The 26,304-nt window shown below is 36.7% G+C and overlaps 1 protein-coding gene and 1 pseudogene across 1 annotated transcript in view; both read left to right on the forward strand.

Annotated features, from left to right (window-relative positions):
• Positions 1-26,304, forward strand: part of LOC130541838 (disintegrin and metalloproteinase domain-containing protein 18-like) — a 220,725-nt gene that overhangs the window by 60,522 nt on the left and 133,899 nt on the right. The window contains exons 6-10 of the mRNA XM_057303392.1: positions 1,860-1,915; positions 4,466-4,544; positions 4,945-5,021; positions 6,192-6,369; positions 14,033-14,098. Coding sequence (XP_057159375.1) covers positions 1,860-1,915; positions 4,466-4,544; positions 4,945-5,021; positions 6,192-6,369; positions 14,033-14,098 — 456 coding nt within the window. The remainder of the gene's footprint in view (positions 1-1,859; positions 1,916-4,465; positions 4,545-4,944; positions 5,022-6,191; positions 6,370-14,032; positions 14,099-26,304) is intronic.
• LOC113245555 (glyceraldehyde-3-phosphate dehydrogenase-like) lies at positions 11,041-12,352 on the forward strand (annotated as a pseudogene).

The raw sequence follows: 26,304 nt of genomic DNA on the forward strand, positions 1-26,304 counted from the left end.
AATTATTGATTGGAAGTTTTTCCATTCTGCACTTTGAATATGTCATGTCACTCTCTTTTGGCTTGCATAGTTTCTGCCGAAAGACTTATGAGATCTACTTGCGTGTAGTAAGTTGTGCTTCTTTTGCTGCTTTTAAGAATCTCTCTAACTTTGACCATTTGAGTTGTAATATATCTTGGTGTGGATCTGTTTGGGTTTATTTTATTTGGGATTGTCTAGGCTTCCTGGACCCGTATATCTCTTTCCTTCCTCATTTTAGGGAAATTTTCAGTCACTAATTCTTCAAATAAGTTTCCTGGCCCTTTCTCTGTTCATCTGCTCCTTCTGGAATCACTGTAACTAAGTATTATTCCACTTGATGTTGTACTCATGGTTTCTTAGTTATCTTCATTTTTTAATTATTTTTTTTTTCCTGCTTTCTCTGGATGAGTTCTGTTGCTTTGTTTTCCAGCTCAATGATCCAATCTTTGGCTTCATTCAGTGTGCTGTTGAACCCCTCTAGTATATTTTTCATTTCGATTATGGTATTCTTTAGATCTTTAACTTCTGTTTGGAACTTTCTTATATTTACTGTCTCTTTGTTGAGGATCTCACAGTGTTCATCACTATTCTTCCAAGTTTGGCAAACATCTGTATGACTATTACTTTTAACTCTTTGTCAGGTTGTTTGTCCATCTGCATTTCATTAATGGCTTCTGATGTTTTGTCTTTCATTTGGAACATACTCTCCTGTCTCTTCATTTTCCTAATTTTCTGTATTTGTTTCTGTGTATTACGCAAATCAACTACCTCTCCCAATCTTGAAGGAACAGCCTTTTGTAGTTGTCACAAGAAGCCTAAAAGCACCATCTCCTCTAACCACTAGAGCTACATGCTCAAGCGGTGTCACTACAGAAGCTGTGCACACCCATCTGCAGCACAGGGGTCAGCAGAGTTGGCACCCATGCCAGCCAGGTGCATCACACAGCTGCACTGAGGCCCAGGAGTGAGTGGGGCTGGTATCTGGCCTGGCTGTAAAGTATGGCTGTGCTGCCATAGTGTGGACAGGGTTTTTAGTTGAGTATGCCCAAAGGCTCTAGCAGGTTAGAGAGATAGTTCCAAAATGATGCCCACCAGCACTGACATTAGCAAAGTAGCATGATGTTACAGATATAACACCCACAAATTTCTCTGTCCCCAGAGAACGTTTCAGTGGTTTACTACTTCTCTGGCAGGTACTTTAAGTTTAGTAAATGGGTCCCCACATAGGGTCTAGGTGATTTCCAAGTTAGTGTTTTTGCTCTGGGTCCCACAGTCAGTGATTCTGCATGTTATCCCTTTAAGAGTGGGTTCTCCATGCTCTACAGTTCTGTGGTTTTCCTGGATGTAATCTCTATTGGTTTTCAAAGTCTGGTATTTTGGGGGCTCAACTCTCTTATGTAGGGTCTAACATTTGAGGTGTCTATTGTGTAGCATAAACCTCTGACTCCTTAGGAAAATCTCTGTATTTTTGTCTTCTCTCCCAATTATATATCACCCTGCTGGAGTGTTTTTTGTTTGTTTTCGTTTTGTTTTGTTTTGTTTTGTTTTTGGCAAGATTGTATCTCTGCCTCTCCTATCCATCTTAATGCTGTCCTTTCTGTCTTTTCTTGTAGAGTCTCTGTTCATCCACTTTTCCAGTTTTTTCAGAGTAAATTACTCCATAGGTAGTCGTATATTGGTTGTATCCATGGGAGGGAATGAGTTCAGGATCTTCTTGTGTTGTTATCTTGAACCCAACTCCCCAAGTGAGTCTTTTTGTTTACATGAGAGAAAAGTACTGCTTCAGTTTATATAGTTCTGATTTACTAAGTCATCTTTATTTATTTGCTTTATTTTAGGTGATTTATATCATTACAATTGATGAAAAACCATACACTCTGCATCTCAGAAAACAGTAAGATATAATTTTCCATTAAGGCTTAGATTTACTTTTTAAAATATTTTGGTATATAATTTAAATTAAAGAATGCAATATAATGTAGATTTTAATCAATCTGTTTTTCAATTAGGATTAATTAAATCTTGAATAATAGAAGAGTAGAATGTTGAATGGTAGAATGCTGCATTTTAATTTTCTAGCTTGTTATTGTCACATTAAGAAATAAGCCACTTATTTGTAAATCTTCAATCGAGTCTAAAGCCATCCAACCCAAGAACTACAAGTTGTATGTTGAGTATGCCTGATGTAAAATCAAACTTAGTTACACATCAAGTGGTTATTGGTGGGAAATTCAACTAATGACATATTTTATTAATGTATTAATTACATATGCATTTATTTTTAACAACTTTATTGGGTACGTTCATATGTCATCAAACTCACTCAAGTGTGTAATTCAATAATTTCTAATAACTGTATGCAGTATTGCAACCACCAACCATAAATCAGTTGTAGAACATTTCATATCCTACATAAGATCCTCATGCCATTTCACATTTATACCCCGTTCCCACCCACCACTCCAGGCAACAATTAATCTACTTTCCATCTCCTATTTTGCAATTTTGCAACATTTCATGCAAGCGGAACCAAACAGCCTCTTCTTTGCCTGCATCTTTGAAAATATATATTTGTAACAACTGCATTTTGTCTGACTTACATCTCTGTAGTTGAACAAGGCTGAAGAAAACTCCTCACTTAATTTATGACTGTTCTCACGTAATTCATGACCATTAAGCATATGTTGGTCTTTAATGTTTGTAAAATTCCATTAAAATGTTTTTTGAGAAGACCATCTTATTTGTCTTGTGGTAAGAAACATCTTCATGTTTCTGAATGCCAGTTATTTCTTAGTCTTCATTTGTCTTGACCAAGTGGCAGTATTTTATGTAGCTGATCAGTATCTCTTCCAAAAGTACTTACTTCATTTGGCTTCCAGAACACTGCAGACTTCTGGTTTAATACTTACCATTGTGTTTACTCTCTCAGTTTTGTTTGCTTGTTTGTTTCATCTTGTTTGTTTTTTAGATTCTTCCCCATCTCTCCAATCTTAGAATACTCCGTGGTACTTTTCTTGAATCTTGTTTTTCTCTAGCTACATTCAATCACCTGGTTATTTCATCCCCTCTTGCAACTTTAAATACCATTCTATGCTGTTATCTTGAACCCAACCCCCCCTCCCCCAAGTGAGTCTTTTTGTTTACATGAGAGAAAAGTACTGCTTCAGTTCATATATTTCTGATTTCCTAAGTCATCTTTATTTATTTGCTTTATTTTAGGTAATATATATCATTGTATATAATGTATTGATTACTCCCAAGTTTTATCTCAACTTTATTCCTCTCCAGTGAACACCACATTCGTTTATCTGACTACTTATTTGATAGTCAAATGTTTGCTAGAATTCTTATACTTATCATATCCAAAATGTACTTCTGATATTTTTCCAAAACTTATCCTTCCTACAATCATCTCAGTAAATGGCAACTCTAGTTTCTCAAAACAAGACCTTGGAGTTATCCTTTATATCATTTTTTTTCTTTTGTTTCCCTCACAATGGATTATTCCCCCCAAGAGATTATTAAATTCCATGTTCAACCTTCAAAATATATCCATAATTGGACCTCCATCTCTGTTACTGTCTTAGTTCAAGCCACTATCATATCTTGCCTGGATGACTGTAATAGCCTAATTGCTCTCTCTGCTTATTTGCCCTACAGATAATTCCCAACATAGCATTCAGCCTGATTCTATTAAAATGTTGGTTTGAGGGATGCCTGGCTAGATCAGTCAGAAGAGCATGTGACTCTTGATCTCAGGGTTGTAAGTTTGAGCCCCATGTGGGGTGTAAAGATTACTTAAATAAATAAAACTTAACAAAAATAACATAAAATATTGGTCTGATCCTATCATATATCTGTTCAAAATCTTCTAATAGCTTCTCATCTCTGTGACACCAACTCTTCCTACTGTCTCTCATCTTCAATCACCTTTCATTCCAGTCACATCACCCCCTAGCTGTTCTTTATATACAGAAGGCATATTTTGGCCTCAGGGTCTTTGCATTTTCTCCTACCTCTGTCTTGAATAACATATCTGTGCAAATCCATGTGGCTTGTTTTCAGGTTCAGCCTATTCAGTGAGGTTTCCATGCCATCCTATCTATACTTTGCAACCAACTTCCCTCACCCAGGCCTTATTTATAACATTTAACATCTGACATGCTAGCAGTATTTGTCTCTCACTGTCATGAAGACCAATGGTTTTGTCTTTTGTTTACTGCTGTATCCCAAAGCCTAGAAAAGGATTTATCAGTAGGCACTCAGTAAATGTTTGTTAGATAAAAACATACATAGGCCCACAGGTTAATATCTGATACAGAGGACTCAGTTCTAATTAAAGCATATTATTATATGAATCCTATATATTTCACATTTATTTTTATTTTGATGTTTATATTCATATCATATTCATGACGACCATTTTTGTTTTTGCTTTTCTTAGCTCATTCTTACCCCAGAACTTTTTGGTTTATTCATATAATGAAACTGGATTTTTACATTTAGAGTCTTCATATTTTAAGGTAAGCTCTAGATGTCTTACATATTTGTTAGCATAGGGTTTTTTTATTGAAGTGGCCATATCACTACCATTGGAATATATTTGTTCCATGATGACAATTTAATACAAATATTTTATTCTGTATAGTTATGACCTGTTATATGGTTGATTGTTGTACATAAAAATGGTACATGACAGAGATAAAACCCAGGCTGAAAGAATACTCATTGGCATGTTGGTGGTACAAAATAAAGAGGATTGTCAAAAACCCTTTTTCCTTGAAAATCCGCATTAACAAATCTATATGATACACAATCTTATTATTTTCAATTATTTCAACATTTTTAATCTTGTGCAATGTTAGCAAATACATTTTTATTCATAAATTATTTATTTATTTATTTTTCTATATTGTTTTTCAGACGCATTGCCATTACCAAGGATATGTTGCAGATATTCCAAATTCACTTGCAACACTTAGCATCTGTTCTGGACTCAGGTAATAGGATCTTACATGATACTTACACATGGAAAACTTTAAAATAAAACTTAGTGGCTTGCAGACATAAATCTGGGAATGTTTAAGGAGAATCCAAATCTAACAGTTTCCTTTATGATGGCCTTACTTTTTAATATCAATATTAGCAGCTGAACTTTAGTGTCCATTGAAATAAAATCACTCCAGGGAATCCTGACTGGAGGTATCTTATTCAAGATACTGTGTAGAAGGGGATAGTTTTGGTAAAGGAAACTTTAGAACTAAATAATATTGTTGCATTATCTTTAAATTATCTCAAATAGTTATGGAAAATGATATGAATTAATCATTTCAATATGTGCATTTTGTATGCTTTCAGTTTAGGTGCACTCAGTATCAGACATAAAACAACTAATTAAGAAGGACCCTCAGAGGTAAAAGGGCAGGGAAAAGTGATTTTCATCAGTAGTGGTGGCAAGAGAAAGGTATTAAGTTTATTAGAGGAAGGCTGGTCCAGAGCAAAGAAAAAAAAAGACTCTCCCTAACTTCCTTTTGGTTTTGGTTGCCTGATTTCTAGAATTTATTCGTGTCAACTCGGAAAAATTGGCATTCATTTCATGCGGTTTTCATAGATATCCACCTCTTTAGATATACACTTTACATACCTGCTTTCCCTTATTCTAAACTCTGTAAGAACATGAACTTTATTCTTGGAATTCTCAGCAAGTGCTTGGTTTTCAACAAATACTTGGTCTTAATATATTGTGAATAAATATGACTACTACACAGGTAACATAAAATGCTTTGCAATATATTTTGTTCTTTAATATATGAGCAAAACTAAGGTAGATATGATATCTCAGTTACTAATGGTAAACCAGAAAAAATGGGAAAATAAAGTGTGTTTATAATGTGTTCCTTACTATATTTCAAACTGGAATTTCTATTGATTTCTTCTTTATAATTTCCATACCTTTGTTGACATTCTTTATTTATTGAGACATCATTATAATATTTCCCTTTAGTTGTTTATATATGGTTTCTTTTAGCTCTTTGAAATTATTTAAATACCTGCTTTAAAGTATTTAAATTTAATTGTTTAAATTTTTAAAGCTTTTTTTCACAGTTTTGGTTGTAGCTTTGATGAGATCACTTGTAGGGTTTTTATATCATTGCTTTCTAAATATTCAGGGGATTCCTTCAGTTTGAAAACGTCAGTTATGGAATTGAGCCATTGGAATCTTCAGCACGATTTGAACACATAATTTATCAAGTGAAAAATGAGAATCCAGATATACCACTGTTAGCAGAAAATTACAGCAATATTTGGCAGAAAGACCAACCCTATAAATATAATTTAAGTTCACAGGTAACATGATGATTCTGATGTTATGACATACTGTGAAATTACTTATGTAGAATTTTGTTGATTGTGGAGAGGAACTACTTAGCTATGCAGTAGAAATACCAAATTTGATATTTTCTGTCTGCACTTTTAAATAAAACATCCATATTCCTTCTAAAATATATGAAAAATTGCACAATAATGTATTTCAGGCTTATTATAATGTATTGTGTTACATTTCTTATTTTCTATTTTATTCAAGCAAAAATGCAGATTATTGAGTAAAATTTAGAAATACAGGAAAAATGAAGTCACTGTATAAATAAAGACAATAAAGTAAGTCAAATTACAACTACCTTGCTAAAATTACTTTAATATTTTATATATAGCTTTATGTATTACTAGAACACATCTTTCTAAAATAGATAATCGTCTGTATATTTTAAACTCTTAATTTACCTGTTGGCTGCATATAGAGTTCTTGTTCAACAGATGTTTTTTTTTTTTCATCATTTGGAATATTTTAATTCACTCTTATGGCCTCCATGATTGCTGATGAAAAATTAGCTGTCATTAATCTTATTGAGGATTCCTGTACATGATGAGTCCCTTCTCTGTTGCATCTTCCAAGTTTCTCTCTTTATCTTTGGCTTAAGGCATTTTTTAAATAATGTATCTTTGAGTGGTTCTTTTTGAGTTTATCTAAATGGGAGTTGACTGAGCTTCTTTCTTGTGTACATTAATGTTTTTCACCTAATTTGGGAGATTGTGTGCCACTAGTTCTTTGATTATTCTTCGGTCCTTTTATCTACCTCCTCACTTTCTTATACTTCCATTATGTGTATGTTGGTATGCTTGATAGTGCCCCACAGGTGTATTAGATTTTGTTTATTTAGCTCCATTCTTGTTTCTTTCTCTTCCTTAGATTGTATAATTGCAATAGATCTGTCTTCAAGTTCCCTGATTCTTTCTTCTGTCTGCCCATGTCTGATGTGGAGCCACTCTAATGGGTATTATTTTATTTTAATTGTTTTATTTTTCAATACCAGAAGTTTGATTTATTTCTTTTTAAATATTTTATGCCTTTATTGATATTCCATATTTAGTGAGACATTATTATAATATCCTCCTTCAGTTATTTATACACAACTTCTTTTAGCTCTTTGAAAATTATTCAAAATACCTAATTTAAAGTATTTTTCTAGTAAGTCCAATGTCTAATCGTCCTCAAAGGCAGTTTCTATTGACCTTTTTCCTGTATATGGGTCATACTTTGGGTCTTTTTCATGTCTCATAATTTTTTGAAAACTGAAACTAGTCACTCCAAATAATACAATGTGATAACTCTGGAAATCAGATCCTCCTCCATCAAATATTGCTATTCATTGCAGTTATTATTTGTTTTGTAAATTTTTAACTGGTTCTCTAAAGTCTGTATTCTGTGTTTAATGTAGCCACTGAAGTCTCTATTCTCCCATATTTTGGTGGGTTAATGATCAGACAGAGTTCTTCAAATGCTTGGAAACAATAAGTTTCCCAGTTGTTGCTGAGAGTATTGCTGTACCTGTTGGAGCATGCCTTTGTCACTCAGTTAAGGCAGTTAACAACTGTGCCTTTCCTTTCACTTTCTGCTTGTGCAGAGCCTTAAGATCAATCAGAGATGAGAGTTTAGGGTCTTTTCAGGTCTTTCCTAAGTATGTGTACAGACTTGGGGATGTACTTAGCCTGATACATGTGTGTGATCTGCTAGATTCCCAGAAATTTATCATAGTTTTTCAAAGCTCTGTGTGAATATCTTATTCTCCAGCTATTCCTTCTACGTCTTTTTGTTGTTCTACTGTTTGCCCCATGGTCATTCACTGCCCCAGACAACTGTAAAGTTCAAAAAAAAAAATGTCTGTAATTGTTTAGAACAAATGCCTTTGGAAAAAGTGCTTTTCACACTGTGTAAGATGTGATTTAGGTCAATGTGGACAAACTTAAGATAGGTTTTCTAGGAATAAAATAGGTCAGGTCATGACATTTCTTTGGAAATGAGATTTTGAAGATGTTCCAGCCATATTATGCTTTTTCTGGAGGTTGCCAGTCTGCTGGTATTTACTGCAAATTTGAGCTATTAGTTTTCAATTAATGGGAGAAGATACTAGAATGAATTCAAATTCCACAAAAATCATGATTTTTACCCAGATCAGTTATTTTTCTTGAATAAACACTCCCTCAAAGGCTGCAAGCCATTTGTTAATTTCTAGAGATCTGAAAAAAGTTGATTCTAACAATTTTTGCCAGTTCTCTTGTTGGTTTTATGTAGAGGAGAATTTTTGGTTGTTCTCAACCTGATTTTAATTGATGTATTTTCATTTCTTGAATTTTGTATACAGTATATTTATAATCTTTTAATGTAGCTTTTTAAAATTTACCTGTTATTCCTCCATTGACTCATGGGAAATTTAGAAGTGTGCATAATTGGACATTTTCAGATATCTTTCTTAGCACTTATATTTAATTGATTTTCATCATGTTCAGATAGTGCATTTGACTTTAGTATATTCGTTATATATCCTGCAGTTGTTTTGTGTAGCATTTTACAGATGTTCATTAGGTCAATTTGTTTGTATTCTTCAAAATTTCTGTTTTCCACATTTTTTTCTTGTAGGGATTTTGTGGTTTATGTCTGCTGTCACAGCATCCTCCTATGGAACATTTTTGAGCGTCGTTCTGTATTTTTCATTTTTACATGATATGTCATTATTAATTCTTATTTAAAATAATAGAAGATATGTTTGCCAAACTTTCACTAGACAATCATTGGTTTTGTCTAAAAGTTATTGAGAAAATTATAATACTGTGGGTTTTTTTTATTTTGTTTTTTTCTGAAAGGCAAGCAGACAACCTCTTTCCTTTTCCAGATCATTTCTAATTGCAAAGTTACATACACTGGCTTATCAAAAACACAATACAAAGCTACCCAATGATAAAGTGTTCATAGACACATGTGGATAGGGACTACCAACTACTTTTCATATTGGGTGGTTGTTGTAGAACTATTTGGTGTTGAAATAGCACATCTCATGTTGCATGTTGTTTAATATTTTCCACTAAAGCCTATAACATATTAACTGGAATTGCTTTAAATCTTCCTTCTGATAGTTCCAACATCTGTGTCATTCATAAGTCTGATTCTCATCATTGCTATAGCTTTTATATTGCATTTTCTTCTTTCCTGTCTGTATCCCTTCTCTCTCTTTTGTGAAAGCTAAACATGTTACATAATGCAGTAGGCAGTAGATATTGAATTAAATGTCTTTCCTGTATTTTTTTTAACACATTTTAGCACAGGTCATGGATTTGGCATGGAGCAGAAAACAGAGGAATTCTCTGATGTTCGGGTTAAAACTCGTGTTGGATTAAAACTATGAACCTGGATTTGGGGATGTAGTCTTCACAAAGGTCACCAACTCTCTCCTCCAGATGTAATACTGGGCCTAACAAGTATTCCTTACTTTCCTTCCAGAATTAGACCTTTTTATTCATTTTCCTCTCCCAGATGTAGTTTTTACCAGTGCCCTCAGGATATAAACCTCTTTCCACTTTCTCCAGTAGATTAAGGATTTTGTGTCATAAAGGAGATAAAAGGGGATGAGTTTGGGTAGTTTCTGCAGTGGCTGATGTTCCTCAGCCAGCACTGTATCTTTTTAAATACATGCTTTAATCTTTATTGTGAGTAACTTATGGAATTCCTAAAGAAAAAGCCTGTAAGAATCTGTGAAATCAACTATCTTTATGACTTCCAGAGACTTCACACTTTTATGCTAGCCAAGCTTGGCCTTTAGAAATTCAGCCAAAATCTCTAGCTGGATATTCTTATCAGCTTACACAGTTTTTGGTGTCATTAGAACCAGCTAAGCAAATACTTGGTTTCTGGCCCTCCCTGCAGACACGTTTCTCGCTCCAGATTTTGGTTAGTGGTTTAATCCACAGTCTCAGTTTTTTGATGGGTTAAGTAAAAATTATTAATATGTACTTTGTACAGGTTATAGTTTGTTGTGCAACACTTGTTTCTGATCTCTGATCTACAACCAGATCACCAATACTGCAAAGAACTCTAACTACATACATTTGGCAATGTAAATAAAATGGGGCCAATATCTTAAAAACAATGCACTATCAAATCTCAACCAAGATGGAGTAGACAACCTAAACAGTCCTGTAGTCATTAAAAAGCATTGAATTTTCAGGGAAAAATCTCTCAAATGCAAAATCTCTCTGGTGTAGATGGTTTTATGTAAAATTTATAATACATGTTAAAAGAATATCTAATGCCAATTCTATAGAATTTCTCCAGCAAAGATGAAGAGAAGTGAATACTTTACAACTAACTTTGTGAGGACAATATTGTACTGATACTAAAACTGTGTACAAACAGTACAAAACAGACAAACCCATGAATATAGATGTAAAAATTCTAAATAAAATGCTGTCAAAAAATAATTGAGTAATTTATTAGAAGGATTGCACACCATGATTAAGCATTGCTTATCCAGCAATGGAAGTCTGGTTCAATATTTGAAAATATGCCAAAATAATCTACCATATTACTAGGTTAAAAAAGAAAAGGTGCACAATCTAAATTAATACAGAAAAATAAGACAAAATTCAATTCAAAATTCATTTATTATATAAATTCTCAGTGATGTTGGAAACTTGTAACTTGTTTTAGTGATAAAAAATAATCCTATAAAAGCAGATAGGAGTCTCTGCTCCTCCGTGTTCAACAGACAGCCGCATCCTCTGGTGCAGTGCAAGACACGTCCCTGAGACATGATGGTGAAGGTCAGAGTGAACAGATTTGGCCCTATTGGGTGCCTGGTCACCAGGGCTACTTTTAACTCTGGCAAAGTAGATATTGTGGCCATCAATGACCCCTTCATTGACCTCAGTTACATGGTCTACATGTTCCAGTATGATTCCATCCATGGAAAATTGCATGGCACAGTCAAGGCTGAGAATGGGAAATTTGTCATCAATGGAAAGTCCATCTCCATCTTCCAGGAGCGAGATACAGCCAACATCAAATGGGGTATTGCTGGTGCTGAGTATGTTGTGGAGTCCACTGTGGTCTTCACCACCATAGAGAAGGCTGGGGCTCACTTGAAGTGTGGGTCCAAGAGGATCATCATCTCTGCTCCTTCTGCTGATGCCCTCATGTTTGTGATGGGTGTGAACCATGAGAAGTATGACAACTCCCTCAAGATTGTCAGCAATGCCTCTTACACCACCAACTGCTTGTCTCCTCTGGCCAAGGTCATCCATAACAACTTGAACATCATGGAAGGACTCATGATCATCGTCCATGCCATCACTGCCACCCAGAAGACTGTGGACGGCCACTCTGAGAAGCTGTGGCATGACGGCCAAGGAGCTGCCCAGAACATCATCCCTGCTTCCACAGGCACTGCCAAGGCTGTAGGCAAGTTCATCCCTGAGCTTAACGGGAAGCTCACTGGCATGGCTTTCTGTGTCCCCACCCCCAACATGTCTGTAGTGGATCTGACCTGCCACCTGGAGAAAGCTGCCAAATATGATGACATCAAGAAGGTGGTGAAGCAGGCATCAGAGGGCCCCCTCAAGGGCATCCTTGGGTACACTGAGCCCCAACTTGTCTCCTGAGACTTTAACAGTGACACCCACTCTTCCACTTTTTGATGCTGGGGCTGGCATTGCTCTCAATGACCACTTTGTCAAGTTCATTTCCTGGTATGAGTGTGAATTTGCCTACAGAAACCAGGTGGTGGACCTTATGGTCCACATGGCCTCCAAGGAGTAAGCCCCCTGGACCACCTGCCCCAGTGCGAGCAAGAGAAAGAGAGAGGCCCTCAGCTGCTGAGTCTTTGCCTCAACTTATCCCCCAAAACACTGAGAACCAACCTCCACCGTTTTCATCCCAGACCCCCAGAGGAAGGGGAAGGGTTTGGGGAGCCTTACTTTGTCATGTACCATTAATAAAGTATACCCAGCCAAAAAAAAAAAAAAAAAAAGCAGATAGCAAATATACCTAATGAAGAAAGACCGAGTACTTTCCTGTTAAGGTTTGGTATAAGGCCACCCTTATTTGATAGTGTTGGATTTCTAGGCAGAATAATAAAGCAAGAAAAGGAAATAAAAGACATACAGATCAGAAAAGAAAACATAAGAATGCCTTTATGTGCAGATGACATGATTATTTGCTTAGAAACCTCAGGAAATATAGAAAATAACTGCTGAAACTAAGTGAAATCAATGAAGTCACAGAATACTTGGTCAAGATACAAAAATCAACCATTTCTACATATTAACAATGAATATGTGAAGACTATAGGAAAAATGTATAACATTTTCAATCACTGAAAGAATAAAACGGTATCTTAGTTTAGGCTGTTATAACAAATTACTGTAGACTAGTGGCTTAAACAACAAACATTTATTTCTTGTGGTTCTGGAGACTGGACGTCCAAATCAGGATGTGAGCTTGTTCAGATTTTTGGTGAATGTCCTCTTCCTGGTACATAGAGGCCTGTCTTCTTGCTGTATCCTTATATGGTAGAGAGACAACTAGCTAGCGCTCGGTCCCTTCTTGTAAGGGCACTAATCCCATTCATGAGGGCTCTAGCTTCATGATCTAATTTCTTTCCAAAGGCCCCATGTCCAAATGTAATTACATTGGGAGTGTTTCAACATATGAATTTAGGGGCAACACAGACATTGCAGGTAGATATATAGCAAAACAGGTTTTATATATTACAAAGTGCAAAATGCTGATGTAATAAATCAAAGACATCAATAAATGAAGAAACATATCATGGATTGGGAGACTCGGCAAAATAAATATTCCATTTTTCTCCAAATGAATGTATAGGTTTAACATCATTCCTCTAAAATCCTAGCAAGAATTTTTATAGCTTGGTCTAAAAGATATATGGAAAGTCCAAGAAACTTGGATCAATGAAGAAATATAGAATTTTTTTCAAATTTCTATATGTAAAATGGAATTTCAGTGTGTTAGGAATACAGCTCATATAAAAAAAATTACCATTACAGTGTTAAGTGATGATACCATAAATTGATGATATATAGCTGACTGACTTGGCACAATCAAGAATTATTACATCATATCAAATGGGGCATACAGTCTATACTCTGAGACTACAGAATTATTTCTGATATTGCGCATTTTGTTCTTTCTTGTGTACCCATATGGTTAATAGTATAAAGTATACCGTTTACCCAAATTTCTGTGTAGACTATGAATTCTCATGTATTTCTTATATTTTTCTGTGAATGAATTAAAGATTTCCAGTGCACCATGGTTGGTGTTACCATAGTCTTTAGGAGGACAGTGTGTGAAGAATTTTCAAATGCGAACTGATAATGTAGGTTTGTCATGAGATGAAGACAGCAGAATGTATATCTTTATGTTCACTTTCTTTCTCATTCAGTATTAATAGAGAGTACCTGAGTTCTTATATTACTCCAGCATGCTCACTGGGCCTCTTTTAAACCTGGAATATATTTTCAAATGAAATTTTCTGATTTGTAATTAATTTTTATATTTAATTCCTCATGAAGTTTTTATATGTGTTTCCCTTCTATACATGCTACTCTTTGCACTTTACATGTTAACATTTGATAAATCCCTTTTTTGCCTCCTCAGGAAACAACTCTTTCAAAACTATTACCCCAATACCTGGAAATTCACATTATAGTGGAAAAAGCTTTGGTAAGTCAAACTTTTCCTTCCCTCTTTCCCTCTCTCATTCCTACTTTCTCTCTTCTCTTTCTTTCTTTGAAAGTAATGAAATAATTTTTTTTCTTAATTTCAAAAACATAATGTAATTTTTAAACTATTTCCAAGTAAAAATATTTTATTTTAGTTGTTAGTTACAGCTAAAAGCCCAAACTAGCCTAGCATGCCCTACACTATCTACCCTGCCCCCATCCTCAGCTTAGCCCAGTCTCTCCTTGACCTCACTTTCTAGCAGCCTTGATCTTCCCTTAACCTGCTTTAATATCTCTGGTCATATTACTTTTTTAAGCATTCCAGATACTTACCATCTTACCAATTTACTTAATGTTTTCTAGTTTTATTGAGAAATGATTAACAAATACAATTGTATATATTTAAAGTGTAAAATGTGATGATTTGATATACATTGTGGATTGATTGCCAAGACTAAGATAATTAACACATCTATTACCTCACATAGTTAATTTTTTTTCAATTCTTTATGTGTATGTGTGTATGCACAAGTGTGTGTGGTAAGAACACTTAAGATCTATTCTCAGCAACTTTCAAGTATACAATATCATATTATGAACGCTAGTCACGATGTTGTGTGTTAGATCTTCAGAATTTATTCTTTCTTATGACTGAAAGTATACACCCTTTGCCCTATATCTCTCCATTTCCTCTCCCTCCAGCCACTGGCAACCACCATTTTATTCTCTTTTCTTTTCTTTTCTTTTTTTTCTTTCTTTCTTTCTCTTTTCTTTCTTTCTTTCTTTCTTCTTTCTTTCTTTCTTTCTTTCTTTTCTCTTTCTTCTTTCTTTTTTTAAATTTTACATATAATTGACACCATACAGTTTTTGTCTTTCTCTGTCTAGCTTATTTCACTTAGCGTAATGTGCTTCAGGTTCATCATGTTTTGCAAGTAGATTTCCTTCTTTTTTATGACTAATATTCCATTGTGTGTGTGTGTGTGTGTGTGTGTATTTTTATCCGTTCATCTGTTGATGGGCATTTAGGTAGGTTTCATATCTAATCTGTTATGAATAATGCTGCATTGAACATGGGAGTGCAGCTATCTCTGAGATACTGATTTTGTTTCCTTAGTATATATACCCTGAAATGGAATTGCTGGATCACATGGTAGTTTTATTTTTAACTGTTGAAGGAACCATCATACTGTTTTCCATAATGGCTGTACCAATTTACATTCTCACCAATAGTGTAGAAGTATTTCCTTTTCTTCACCTTTGCCAACATTTGAAATCCGTTGTCTTTTGGATAGTAGACATTCCAACAGGTGTATGGTGATATCTCATTGTGGTTTTGATTTGCATTACCTTGATGAATAGTGATGTTGAGCACCTTTTTCATGTACCTGTTGATTATTTGTATGTCTTTTTAAGAAAAAATATCCATTTGGTAGACATATTTTTTTTTAAATATTTACCTAGAAGTGAAATCCTTATGTTATATGGTTAGTATATGTTACCTTAGGAGATAGTGACAGTTTTCAAAAAAGGTTATAACAATTTGTTCCCCCATCAACAATGTATGAAAGATCCAAGGTTTCCATATCCCCACAAACAATTGGTATTGATAGTTTTTTTTTAAGTTTTAGCTCTTCTGGTATATGTATAATGAGATCATATTGTCATTTTTATTAGCATTTACCTGATAACTAATGAGTTTGAAAACATTTGATACTGTTCTAGACTATTTGGATATTGTCTTTAAGAGAAAATATATGTGTTTTCCGTTTTATTAATTAATTAATTAATTTTATTTGAGACAGAGAGGAAGAGAGAGAGAACATGTAAGCAGGGGGAGGAGCAGAGAGAGAGACTCTTGAAATAGACTCCCTGCTGAGTGTGGAGCCCAACATGGGGTTCTAGCCCATAGCCCATGAGATCATGACTGAAACCAAGAACTGGACACTTAGCCAACTGAGCCACCCAGGCACCCTTTCTCATTTTAATATTTTTATTAATGTTTTGTAGGGTTTTATATATTTTGAATATGAATCTTTTGTCAGATGGTATATTGGGGATATCTTCTCCCCATATGAGGCTTATATTTTCACTCTCTTAATGGTGTCTTTTGATGGACATATTTCTTTTTTTTTTATTTTTTTATTTTTTGATTCTTTGATTTTTTATTATATTATGTGAGTCACCATACAGTACATCCCCGGTTTCTGATGTAAGGCTCAATGATTCATTAGTTGCGTATAAACCCAGTGCACCATGCAATACGTGCCCCCCTTACTACCCATCACCGGTCTATCCCATTCCCCCACCCCCCTCCCCTCTGAGGCCCTCAGTTTGTTTCTCATAGTCCATAGTCTCTCATGTTTCATTCCCCCTTCTGATTATCCCCCCTTTCTTTATCCCTTTCTTCCCCTACTGATCATCCTAGTTCTTATGATGCATAGATGAGAGAAATCATATGATAGTTGTCTTTCTCTGCTTGACTTATTTCACTTAGCATTATTTCCTCCAGTGCCGTCCATGTTGTAGCAAATGTTGAGAACTCATTCTTTCTGATTGCTGAGTAATATTCCATTGTATATATGGACCACAACTTCTTAATTCAGTCATCTGTTGAAGGGCATCTCGGCTCCTTCCACGATTTAGCTATTGTGGACATTGCTGCTATGAACATTGGGGTGCATATGGCCCTTCTCTTCACTACATCTGTATCTTTGGGGTAAACACCCAGTAGTGCAATGGCTGGATTATAGGGGAGCTCAATTTTTAACTTTTTAAGGGACCACCACACTGTTTTCCAGAGTGGCTGTACCAACTTGCATTCCCACCAACAATGTAGGAGGGATCCCCTTTCTCCACATCCTCTCCAACAATTGTTTCTTGCCTTGGCTATTTTTGCCATTCTCACTGGCGTAAGGTGGTATCTCAGTGTGGTTTTGATTTGGATTTCCTTGATGGCTAATGATTTTGAACATTTTTTCATGTGTCTGTTAGCCATTTGTATGTCTTCATTGGAAAAGTGTCTGTTCATATCTTCTGCCCATTTTTTGATTTGTTTATTTGTTTCTCATGTATTGAGTTTGAGAAGTTCTTTGTAGATCTTGGATACCAGTCCTTTATCTGTAGTGTCATTTGCAAATATCTTCTCCCATTCCATGGGCTGCCTCTTAGTTTTTCTGACTGTTTCTTTGGCTGTGCAGAAACTTTTAATCTTGATGAAGTCCCATAAATTCATTTTATCTTTTGTTTCTCTTGCCTTTGGGGATGTGTCATGAAAAAGGTTGCTTTGGCCGATGTCGTAGAGGTTGCTGCCTATGTTCTCCTCTAGGGTTTTGATGGATTCCTGTCTCACATCAAGGTCTTTCATCCATTTGGAGTTTATTTTTGTGTATGGTGTGAGATAGTGGTCAAGTTTCATTCTTTTGCATGTAGCTGTCCAATTTTCCCAGCACCATTTGTTGAAGAGACTGTCTTTTTCCCACCGGATGTTTTTTCCTGCTTTATCAAATATTAGTTGCCCAAAGAGCCGAGGGTCCATTTCTGGGCTCTCTATTCTGTTCCATTGGTCTATGTGTCTGTTTTTGTGCCAGTACCATGCTGTCTTTGTGATCACAGCTTTGTAGTACAGCTCGAAATCCGGCATTGTGATGCCCCCAGCTTTGTTTTCCCTTTTCAACAGTTCCTTGGAGATTCGGGGCCTTTTCTGTTTCCATACAAATTTAAGGACTGTTTGTTCCAGTTCTTTGAAAAATGTCCTCGGTATTTTGATCGGGATAGCATTGAAAGTGTAGATTGCTCTGGGTAGCATGGACATTTTAACTATGTTAATTCTTCTGATCCATGAGCATGGAATATCTTTCCATCTTTTTATGTCTTCCTCAATGTCTTTCAAGAGTGATTTATAGTTTCTAGAATATAGGTCCTTTACGTCTCTGGTTAAGTTAATTCCAAGGTAACGTATGGTTTTTGGTGCTATTGTAAATGGGATGGATTCCCTAATTTCTCTTTCTTCGGTCTCGTTATTCGTGTATAGAAATGCAACTGATTTCTGAGCATTGATTTTGTATCCCGCCACGTTACTGAATTGCTCTATAACTTCTAATAGTTTGGGAGTGGCTTCTTTTGGGTTTTCCATATAGACTATCATGTCATCTGCGAAGAGAGACATTTTGACTTCTTCTTTGACGATTTGAATACCTTTATCCCTTTTTGTCGTCTGATTGCTGTTGCAAGGACTTCTAGTACTATGTTGAACAATAATGATGAGAGTGGGCATCCTTGTCGAGTTCCTGATCTTAAGGGAAAGGCTTCCAGCTTTTCCCCATTGAGAATAATATTTGCAGTAGGCTTTTCATAGATGGCTTTTATGAGATTGAGAAATGTACCTTCTATTCCTACACTCTGAATGGTTTTAATCAGGAAAGGATGCTGTATTTTGTCAAATGCTTTTTCGGCATCGATTGAGAGGATCATATGGTTCCTGAGTCTTTTCTTGTTGATATGATGTATCACACTGATTGATTTGCGAATATTGAACCACGCTTGCATCCCAGGTATGAATCCCACTTGATCGTGATGGATAATCCTTTTAATGTACTTTTGGATTCTATTAGCAAGTATCTTGTTGAGGATTTTGGCATCCATATTCATTAGGGAGATCGGTCTGTAATTCTCCTTTTTGAGGGGGTCTTTGCCTGGTTTGGGGATCAAGGTAATATTGGCCTCATAGAATGAGTTTGGTAGCTTTCCTTCTGTTTCTATTTTTTGAAATAGCTTTAGGAGAATAGGTATTATTTCTTCTTTGAATGCTTGGTAGAATTCCCCAGGAAAACCATCCGGGCCTGGAGTTTTGTTGTTTGGAAGGTTGTTTATCACTGACTCAATTTCTTCATAATTAATTGGCCTGTTTAAGAAATCAATTTCTTCCGGTTTCAATCTTGGTAGTTTATAGGTTTCCAGGAAGGATTCCATCTCTTCCAGATTGCTTAGTTTATTGGCATATAGCTGTTGATAAAAATTTCTAATAATCCTTCCAATTTCAATGGTGTTCGTCGTGACCTCTCCCTTTTCATTCATAATTTTAATAATCTGGGTCCTTTCTCTTTTCTTTTGGATAAGTCTTGCCAGTGGTCTGTCAATTTTATTGATTCTCTCCAAGAACCAGCTTCTAGTCCTGTTGATCTGTTCTACTGTACTTCTGGTTTCTGCTTGATTGATTTCAGCTCTAATTTTGGTCAACTGCTTCCTCGTGCGTGGATTAGGCCTGTCCCTCTGTTGCTGTTCCAGCTTCTTGAGGTGAGAATATAAAAACTGCATTTTAGATTTTTCTATTCTTTTGAGTGAGGCTTGGATGGCTATGTATTTTCCCCTTAGGACTGCCTTTGCAGTATCCCATAGGTTTTGGACTATTGTATTTTCATTCTCATTGGTCTCCATAAATTGTTTAATTTGATTTTTGATTTCCTGGTTTATCGAGTCATTCCTGAGCAGGATGGTTCTTAGTCTCCAAGTGTTTGAATTTCTTCCAAATTTTTCCTTGTGGTTGAATTCCAATTTCAGAGCGTTTTGGTCTGAGAATATGCAGGGGATAATTTCAATCTTTTGGTATCGGTTGAGACCTGTTTTGTGTCCCAGAACATGGTCTCTTCTTGAGAATGTTCCATGGGCATTAGAATAGAATGAGTATTCTTTGGTCCTGGGGTGTAGTGTTCTATATATATCTATGAGGTCCAACTTGTCGAGTATGGCACTCAAAGCCTTTGATTCTTTGCTTAGTTTTTGCCAGGGTGTTCTGTCTATTTCTGATAGTGGAGTGTTGAGGTCCCCTACTATTAATGTATTTTTATTTATATGTCTCTTTATTCTGGTTAAGAGTTGGCTTGTGTATCTTGCTGCTCCCCTGTTGGGGGCATATATATTTATAATTGTCATATGCACTTGTTGAATACTTCCTTTAAGAATAATATAGTGCCCTTCTGCGTCTCTAACTATAGTCTGTAGTTTAAAATCCAAGCTATCTGATATGAGTATTGCTACCCCAGGTTTCTTTTGAGGTCCATTTGCGTGAAAGATGGTACTCCATCCCCTTACTCTCAGTCTGAATGCATCTTTGGGCTCGAAATGAGTCTCTTGTAGACAGCAAATGGATGGGTCATTTCTTTTTATCCAATCTGCAACCCTGTGCCATTTATGGGAGCGTTTAAACCATTTACATTAAGACTGATTACTGAGAGATATGATTTTAATGATGCCATGTTGCCAGTAAAGTCTTTGTATGTATTGGCTGTGACTTTCTGTTCTGTATCACTCTTGGGGCCTTTTTACTTTTATGGAACCCCTCGTAATATCTCCTGTAGGGCTGGTTTCGTGGTTACGAAATTGGTTAGTGACTGGCGATTCTGAAATGTCTTTATTTCTCCATCAATTCTGAATGACAGCCTTGCTGGATAAAGGATCCTTGGCTGCATGTTTTTCTCTGAAAGAGCTTTAGATATGCTCCCCCAACCCTTTCTCTCATTCCAGGTCTGTGTAGACAGGTCTGACGTAATTCTGATGCCTTTGCCTTGGTACGTGAGAAATTTCTTTGCCCTGGCCACTTTCAATATTGTATCCTTGGATCTAATATTTGCAAAATGCACTATGACGTGACGTGGCGTAGGTTTGTCGTGGTTGAGCTTGGGAGGGGTCCTCTCTGCCTCTTGGACACGAATGTTTGTTTCCCTTGCTAGATTAGGTAAGTTTTCAGCTACAATTTGTTCAAATATCTCTTCTAGACCTCTGTTTTTCTCCACCCCCTCGGGGATGCCGATGATTCTAACATTGGATCTTTTCATTGAGTCAGTAATCTCCCGTAACCTACATTCGTGGGCGTGGATTTTTTTAAGACCATCTTCTATTTTCACTTTTTCCTCTATTAACCCATCCTCCAATTCACTAACCCATTCCTCTGCTTCTGCGACCCTGGCCGTCAGAGCCTCTAGTTTTGCCTGCATTTGGCTCATAGAATTTTTAATTTCTGTCAGATTCGCTCTCATTTCTGTCCTTAGGGATTCTATATTCTCAGTAACCTTTTCGTTAATAGTTTTTTCAATTCTACTCATCATTTTGACCATCGTTACTCTGAATTCCATTTCTGATACTTTGGTTACATCCATATCCATTATTTCTGTGGCAGAGGCCACCTACTCACTGTCTTTTCTTTGCTGGGGGTGGGGGGCTTCTCCTTCTTGTCATTCTGATGAGGAGAGGTTGCAGGGTTGTCCAGAGCCCAAATTATTGACTGGGTCCCAGGCCGTGCCCCTTGTTTTATAGGGATCTTAGGGATGTGGGCTTCTTCTTTAAAGATTTTATTTATTTATTTATGTGGCAGCCAACCAGCAAGAGAGGGAACAGAAGCAGGGGAGTGGGAGAGGAAGAAGCAGGCTCCCAGCGGAGGAGCCGGATGAGGGACTCCTTTCCGGAATGCCGGGATCACGCCCTAAGCCGAAGACAGGCGCTCAATGACTGCGCCACCCAGGCGCCCGGGTTGTGGGCTTCTTGATTTTTCAGCCTGCCTTCTGGGGGAGGGGCCTGCCGTGCCGATACTCAGGCAACCCTGTTTGGGTAGAGTCTCCGTGTCCCCTGCGAGGGGGGATGGGGATGGGCACTCTCTGAGCCGGTATTTCCAGGCTTTTTTTCTCTGGCGGCTTTCCCTGGCGGTCTGCTGTGCCTCTTCTGAGAGTCAGAGCAGCAGCGGCCGAATTTCATCCTCTGTCTCAGAACAGAGGGATTGCGGCCCGTTCTCTACTAATGTTCTGGCCACTTTAACTCTGTTTCTGTTGGTGCTGCTCAACCCTGCAGCGTCCCGGGATGTGCGCCCCACACCCGGCGTCCCAGCCCTCACTTCCAGGGCCGGCGCGTCTCTGTCCTTTGTGTTTCTAACGCCGCCAGCCGCCCTGCGCGCGCTCCGGAAGCTCCCGGTCTCAGTCTGGATCCAGTGAGCGCACCGGGATTCCGGTGATCCGCGAGATGCCTGGTGGCGCGTTTACCCGGCTCACGGTCTCAGTCTGCTGTTTTGCGGTGCCGACCGCGAGCCCGCCTGCTCTCCCGTGCAAGTGGCTACTGCTTCCCGGCGCCCGAACGCAGCGGCTCCCTCCCCTTTCCGTTTATCTTCCGATATCTGTGCACGGTTTCATGGCTCCCCGCTTCGTACCTCAATACTCAGCGCTGCAGATGTTCATTTGTAGAGATCCAGATGCATCTTCCTGCGTCTCAGGCTGGTTCCGTGGTTGTTTAGGCTGGTCTGGTACCTATCCAGCTCGACTCAGGGGACCGGCTGAAAAAGGTGTCTCCTACTCCTCCGCCATCTTAACCGGAAGTCCTGATGGACATATTTCTTAATTATTATGCATTCAAGTCCAATATATGATTTTTATCATTATCTTTTCCATTTAAGAAATATTTTCTTACTCCAAGGACGTAAATATTTTTACTTCTGTTTTGGAATTTATTTTTATTTACCTTTTCACATACAGTTTTATGATCATCTCTAATTGGTAAAAATATGTGGTGTGAAGTAGGGGTTAAAGTTTATTTTTTCCATATTCATTTGCTCCAACACCATTTCTAGAAAGACCTGTCTTATTTCATTCAATTTTGCTGGCAATTTTTTAAAACATCAAGTAATGGAATATGTATGGCCTATTTCTCTCAAATCTCTCTTTTCTTTTCCCCCCATTGGTTAATTTATATTTTGTTAAATCAATTCTACACTATACTGATTACTATAGCTTTATTTCCATTTAATCTATGTTTAAATCCTCTTCTTATTCTTCACTATTGCTTTGACTGTTCTGGGTCTTTTTCCTTTAAACATATTTTAGAATTATTCTAAATTTACACACACACACACACACACACACAGAATGCATAATACAGCTGTGATTTTGATTCGGGGATTGCATTGAATGCGTATATCACTTTGGGAAGAATTGTCATCTTAACAGTATTGAGTCTTCCAATCTAATACACACACATCTTTACATTTTTTTGTTAATTCTTTCACCAGTATTCTGTTGTTTTCCGGAACATCCTTTTTAGTTTTATTGTTATGCATTTGATGGTCTATAGTAATATATTTTTTTTACTTTAACATTTCAATTTTTCTTGTTAGTTTATGGAAATACTATTGATATGTACGTATTCATTTTATATCCTGTGATCATGCCTAATTGGATTGTTAACTCTTTTGAGGTTTTTTTTAGCTTCTTATTTGAATAATGATATTTTTAATTTCTCTTTTCTAATCTTAGATTTCCTTTTCTAGTTTTTGTATTTTTTACTTCTTTACTTGTAATTCCTTTTCTTGCTTTGTTATCTTAGCTTGGTTCTCTAATACATATGAATGTATTGTGTATATTCCTAACTTCCCCCCTACCTTATACAGTAGCTATTTTATATGTTACTTAATTATTATATTTTACTCATTTTTACAAATCATGGATTTTTTTACTTAATATTCTGTTTGGGATTTTAGGGTTTGTGTTTAAGAAATAATGATATCTAATGTCCTTCCTTATAATGTTTTATTTCATCGTATTAAGCTTATGCAAGTCTCATAAAATGAGTTATTATGTTTTTTTCAAGATTTATACATTATGGGTTTGATTTCTTCCATGTGTATTTGGAAGCATTCACATCTGAAGCCATGTAGATCTTAAGTTTGCTTAAAGGGAATATTTTTAAGTACTGATTTAATTGCTTTGACATATATAAAGCAGTTCAGATTTATTTATTTTTGTTTCACTTTCTGTAAGTTAGGTTTTCAAGGTTTTTTAAAATATCATATAAGTTTTCAAATTATTGAAATACATTTATTGAAACTACCTACTTTTTATCTTTAAAAAATTGGTAACTTTGTAGTGATATCACCGTTTCTATTGCTCACCATTGCCATCAGTGATCTGATAGTGATCAAGATTTTCACTCTTAAGTTTTACAATGAAGTCATCAAATATGAAAATTAACATTCTTACAAAACTATTTACTCGTCTATAGATTTTGTTTGATTTTGACAGTTTCCCCACAAATGTTTTTCTTGTCCAACCTCTAATCCAGGATCCTACACTTCATTGAGTTATCGTTTCTTCTTTTCCTCTAGTATGTTATGGTATTATGGTCTTTCTTTGTGTTTCCTATACCTTGGAATGCTTCTTCTCTTTCCTGATACCTTTCTTGTATCGGAGAACAATTTCCAGTTGCCTTGCTGTATGTCCCTCAATATGAGTTTGTCCCATACTTTCTCATGATTATATCAAGACTATATTTTTTATAATATCAAAAATGTGATCTTTTCTTGTTAAGCTGTTGTTAAGGTAGTGCAGCTTTCATAACATGAATTAGGGTGTTTTTACCTTTTTCTTATATTCTGGAAGATTTGGGGTATGGATGTTTTAATTTCTTCTCTAAATGTCTGTAAGAATTCACTCTTGCAGCCCTCTTAGCCCAGCGATTCATTTTTTGGAAAGTTTTATTGCATATTCCATTTTGATGGTGATATGATTATATGTTTTTCAACTTTATCTGTGTAATTTTTGGTAAGCAGTGTTTTTAAATTTATCAACATTAAAAAATTATTGCAGAGTTAAGACGCTGGACTAGTAGGGGGGCTCTAGCTTGCCTTGTCCCTTGAACACAGTTAGATAAATATCAAGTCATTCTGAACACCCAAGAAATCAATCTGAGGACTGACAGAACAAACTGCCAACTAGAGGGACAAAAGAGGTCACATCATTGGAAGGTAAGAGGTAGGAGGAATGGAGACATGATTTGAGGGAGAAAAGAATCTGGAGTGCTACAGAGGGGAAAGAGCCATGATCACAGAGAAAGAAGAGGGAGAAAAAGCAGTGTGCAGGGGATTGCACAAGAAAAAACATTTCCCTAAAACCACTGACTGGAAAAATTGAGAGGAGCTGATTGTTGAAAGTGTTTATAAGCAGTAGGGCTCAAAGTCTGAAGTTTTAGAAGTTCATGTCATTGCCGGGATAGAGCCTGGCAGACACAGAAATGCTCCTGTGGAGAAGGAGGTCAGAGGCCCGGGAGCTGACAGTGTTGTCTGAGGATCCTCTGAATCACATTGGGAGAGACAGTTTCCTTTCACTTTGGGAGAGGTGACACTGCCTCTCACAGGACAAAAGAGATGGCAGACACCATCGAGATGCTCTGTTCCTTAGCATAGGCACAGAGGCACCTGTTGAGGGCAGTTAATGTGGACACTGGCTTTTTGCTGCACTACCGTAAATCTCAAGCACCTGCATGTTCATTCAACTGCTCATGTGGGACAAACCACCTCCAGCCACAGTGTAGCAAGAGCCTCCCCCAGAGGATCATTGTGGGCCTGCACTGCATCATGTTCCTAAAATTGAAGTTTTGAAACCCAACTGCTATGCCTGAGATAAAAGACAGGAGCACTGAGCAACTGGGTAGGCAGAAGGCTCGGACACAGACAGGGTGAAGGGAGGGATCTGAGGGACCCCTGGGACACATGAGCAGAGATTGTTCAGTCTTCTGGGAGGGCTTCCTGAACAGTGACAGGTGCAAATTTCCCTCTTTGGGGATGAGAGTGAGCTAATGCCAATTTTATCCCCAGCCCATCAGCACGGATGGACTTGAGTGATGAGCACAGTGCCAACAGTGCAGACCCTATCATACTAAAGGAGTCTAACCAATAAGAACATCTAACAATTATAAATATTTATGCCCCCAACTTGGGAGCACCCAAATATATAAATCAATTAATAACAAACACAAAGAAACTCATAGATAATAATACAATAATAGTAGGGGACTTAAACACCTCACTTAGAGCAATGGGCAGATCATCAAAGCAGAAAACCAACAAGGAAACAAAGGCTTTGGATGACACACTGAACCAGATGGACTTAACAGATATACTCAGAACATTTCATTCTAAAACAGCAGAATACACATTCTTCTCAAGGGCACATGGAACATTTTCCAGAATAGATCACATACCGGGTCACAAATCAGGTTTCAACTGGTACAAAAAACTGAGATCATACCATGCATATTTTCAAACCTCAAAGCTATGAAAGTAAAAGTCACCTACAGGAAAAAAAAAATTGGAAAGACCACCAATACATGGAGGTTAAAGAACATCCTACTGAAGAATGAATGGGTTAACCAGGAAATTAAAGAAGAAATGAAGAAATA

Source organism: Ursus arctos, unplaced genomic scaffold, assembly GCF_023065955.2.
Source record: "Ursus arctos isolate Adak ecotype North America unplaced genomic scaffold, UrsArc2.0 scaffold_27, whole genome shotgun sequence".
NCBI lineage: Eukaryota > Metazoa > Chordata > Mammalia > Carnivora > Ursidae > Ursus > Ursus arctos.